At 55.9% G+C, this 4,065-nt stretch overlaps 1 protein-coding gene across 1 annotated transcript; it reads right to left on the bottom strand.

Annotated features, from left to right (window-relative positions):
* Positions 1-801: 801 nt before the first annotated feature.
* Positions 802-3,357, bottom strand: LOC120687629. Its single transcript, XM_039969657.1, has 4 exons — positions 2,437-3,357; positions 2,127-2,366; positions 1,343-2,011; positions 802-1,222 (listed from the first exon to the last, which is right to left on the bottom strand). Exons 1-4 carry the CDS (start codon positions 2,911-2,913, stop codon positions 1,202-1,204), a joined length of 1,407 nt encoding a protein of 468 aa, XP_039825591.1. The 5' UTR covers positions 2,914-3,357; the 3' UTR covers positions 802-1,201.
* Between the last annotated feature and the right edge of the window lie 708 nt (positions 3,358-4,065).

Here is a 4,065-nt window from a genome sequence, read left to right as displayed (position 1 = left end):
AATCTAGTTACACAAATGATGGCTAATTGGTCGTTAGAGCCTAACCTTGATTAGCTCTTATTAGTTCATGTTTACTCCTATACATCTACGGCTAAACTTTAGCACCCTATTCTAGGACATCCAAACACCCCCAGAATTTTTTTCAAGAGCAGGAAGTGGAAACCTGGAAGCTAACAACTTGCAATTTTTATTTTGAAATAAAACAAATATGCTACATTGCACATGGGTAGGGTTGAAAACGGACGGAAATATTCCCGTTCTGACCCATTCCGTTTTCTATTTTTGTCCGTCCGTTTCCGTATTTGTGGGATTCCATTTCCGTATCTACGGAAGTAGAAATGAGGTTTCTCCGTCCGTTTCCGAGAAATCCCATTTTTACATAGAATTGACCCGTATTTATTCCGTTTTTCATTCCGTTTTTAATCTACATAAGATATGTCTAAAAATTGATATGTTCAAAAACATACCAATCACTAAGTATGCATGTTAACACATGGCATACTAGTGAATATTGGACTAATAACTTCATACGTGTATATTATTTTGTGACTTTGTTAATGTATACTCGAGAATATTTGAGTGCGTTATTCTTTCCGGCTCAACGTCCGTATTGGTTCGTTTCCGTACTTCCGCGTAACCCGATCCCGTTTCTGTACCCGTATTTTTCGAACCCGATCCCGTTTCCGCCAAAAAAAATATAGAAATGGAAGTAGAAATGAGATTTTTCCGTCCGTTTCCGTCCGTTTTCATCGCTACACTTGCCATCGCCCATGGCCACCACCACGGTAGAATGGGCAATGCTTCCTCATCTCTCACGAAACTCTTTTGTTTTTTTTTTGAAGGGATTCACGAAACTCTGTTACATGAGCCGCAGATCGTTCGTCTGCCATTGCTGCGAGAAGAGGCCAATAGCTGCCTTCCCTGATCGGCTGATCGCCTCTCTTCTCCCATATGAATCTGACAGATGCAGTCGATCTGAAACGTTTGGCAATTGCAAGATTCTGGTAGGCTAGCTGTTCACTTTTTCGAATTCACATTACACATGGCTTGCTAGGTAGAGAAAAAACTTGCAGCTAGAGCTAAGGATGATCCCATGGAAGCCATCAGCAGACACCAGAAACGGATGGATTTTAGTTTCTTCAGCATCTTGCAAGGTGCCTTCGAACACCAGCATCTCCTTCAGCAAGCTGCTCGACCAGCTTCAGTAGCGCCCCCTATGCACCTGCAGCAGCAGGTGCTCAAAACAACACCACCAAATTAAAACAAGGAAACGAACGAACAAAACAATCTTTTCTTTGAGTTGAGGAGATCTCAAAGTCTAGTGTAGCTTGCCGGCACGCACCTCGAACCCGACGAGGGAGCGGCAGTAGCCGACGGTGGCGGCGGTGAGCACGGAGCTCGTGGACCCGCACTCGCTGCCCACCAGCGACGCGCTCGACCGGTCCAGCCTCACGCCCGCCCAGGGGTTCTGCTGCTGCTGCTGGTAACCGTAGCTGTAGCCGTAGCCGTAGCCGTAGCCGTAGCCGCACGCGCCGGCCGCCGCCGGCACGCCGATGTGCGACGACGACCGCTGCATCGTCTTCCTGGGCGCGCCGCGGCGCCGGCTCGGCTGCCGCTCCAGCGCCGCCGCCGCCGCCGCCGCGCCGTCGGTGCGCTGCCGCGGCGCGCTCTGGGACCGGGCCTTGGCGCGGGACGACTCCGTGTTCGCCATGTAGCTCGGGGGCACGTGCGGGCTGCTCCCCGCCGCCGCCGCCGCGTGGTCGGCGAACGCGAACGCGTCGTCGAAGTGGCCGCTGTACGCGCGCTGCGGGCTCAGCTCCGCGCCGAATGCCGCGGACGACGGCGCGGGCGAGCACTGCTCGCCGCCGCCGCCGTAGCAGTAGTACTCGGCGAGGCGCCGCTCCCTGGACTCGGTCGCCGCGGCCGAGCAGCTGCTCCGCCAGCGCCGCGCCGGGTCGCCGGCGTCCACCTCCACGATCCTCACGTGCTCCTCGCCGGACCGGTCCATCTCCTGCGCGCATGTACAGTAGAGATGAGCAAGTCGTCAGCGAGCGTGTCACCGACCGCGACCGACTTGTGCCAAGCTGGCGAGGCGCGAGACGTTGCTGCTCACGGCACGCACGTACGTAGGAGCTGCGGCGCCTGGGGTGCTGCGGCGACCGGCGTTGGTAGGCGGCGGCGGCGGCGGCGGCGGCGCCATGGTCGGCTTCGACCATGCGCGCGCGCTGCGCCCGCAGGCGGGACTGCGCGTCGACGAGGGCCTGCATGCGGCGGAGCGTGGCGGTGGCCTGCCGCCGCACCAGCTGGCCCCGGATCAGCGCCTGCAGCTTCACCAGCCCGCGCAGCGCGCACAGCGCCTTCCTCGCCTGCATTGCCATGTTCGTCAGCTCCATGACAACTCTGTCTGTAATGTAATTTCCGGATTCAGTCACTCACCAGATAGCCTCTGAATGTGGCTTGGATCCTGGCGGCGGCCGCCGCCTCGACGGCGAAGATCGCCAACACGTCGCTCTCCTCCTCCGCCGACATACGCGCCATCGCGGCCACCGCCTCCGCGGCAGCCATCACGGCGGCGTCGGCTGCCGCCGCCGCCACGGCCATCGCAACGGCGTGGTCGCTCTGGCCGAGCCCGTCATGCTCGCTCCCCGGCACCGTCACGCCGGCGAGCACCGCGGCCGCCGGGTCCAGGGACGAAAGTGGTGAGAGCGCGGCGGCGGGCTTCCCCTGATGCTGCTGCTGCGCCGCCGCCGGCGTCGCGGCCCGGCGGAAGCTCCAGCGCTTCTTCTCCCGGGGGCTGCTGGCCGCCGGCAGCGGGGTGGCGTCGCCGTCCTGCTGCTGCGGCGCCTTCTTGCCGCCGCTGCCGTCCTTCCTCCCCGTCAGGACGCTCTTGAGCCACCGCCCCGCCTTCCCCATCGCCGATCGACCTTTCCAATCCAAGCGCGGCCCCGCGACCACTGCCCGGTGGGATCGATCACGCGCGCGTACGTCCGCCTCTCGCTCAGCCAGTCACATGAGACAAGACGACGCGGCGCAGCTATATACTAGCTACCGCCTCGACGATGATGAGGGAGGAAGGATCGGAGCACAGAGCCGCAGACCGTGCATGCGATGGGTGGCCACCAGCAGCCAACCGACCCGACGAACCATAACACAGGTGGAGAGGTACAGCACAGCGGGTGAGTCAACCGAGGCGAGAGAGAGCTAGCTTATCAATGGCGCGCCATGTGCTCGGGCCGGGACGGGAACGTGGAGGGGACGATCCCCAACAAGCCTGGCTGGCTGGCTGGATGTGAGGGGAGGGAGATGGGTGGATGATTTGATTATGGCAAGTGCTGGGCCTGTGACTTGGCGAGCTGGGGAGCCCGACCGGAAGCTGTGCCCATGGCTCCTGCATGCATATCTGGTGTACGGCCAGTCTGTTTCTGTAAGCACACAGGGTCTTCTTAGTTCTTCTTCCCATCTTCTGAACTCTGTCGCAGCCCGTTCTGGAATCTCCATTTAAATGGTTTGAAGAAATTTGAACTTTAAACTTAAACAAAATATACAAAAGCTAGCACTGGGCAACCTAAACAATTCTGCAGAATTGTGTACAACCTCAAAAAATTGTGAGGGTCAGTTGGATCCATGCCACTACAATTTCACGATTTTTGATTTCATGTTGAAATCGATGCCATTGAGTGGCATGATTTTCAACGTGAAACCCAATATCACGGAGTTGTGGTGGCATGAATCGAATTTTCCCAAAAAAAAGCAAGAGTCAGAACGAGTAGCACAAACTATTTAGATCCCTTTACAATAAAAATTCTACAGTGTAGTTGTGTGTTTACTGTCTAACTTTTTCTATCTGGTGATACTAATTGTATTTTTTTTTGTCAGCAGTCGAGTAAACGGATCGGATACGGTCGAAAACCTACTGATATGTGATCTGTCAGAAAAGATATAAATAGATATCAGCATCATAAAAAATCTAAATTTTATTTTCGGATTCGGATACAGTGTTGGATACTGATTGTCTGGACTCAGATACGAATGGATATTAACCCCTTTAAATGAATTCAAACTCGA

The sequence above is a fragment of the Panicum virgatum genome, chromosome 9N (assembly GCF_016808335.1).
Source record: "Panicum virgatum strain AP13 chromosome 9N, P.virgatum_v5, whole genome shotgun sequence".
In the NCBI taxonomy this organism is placed as follows: Eukaryota; Viridiplantae; Streptophyta; class Magnoliopsida; order Poales; family Poaceae; genus Panicum; species Panicum virgatum.
The sequence above is the reverse complement of the archived record's forward strand: the minus strand, read 5'-3'. Positions and strand labels throughout refer to the sequence as shown.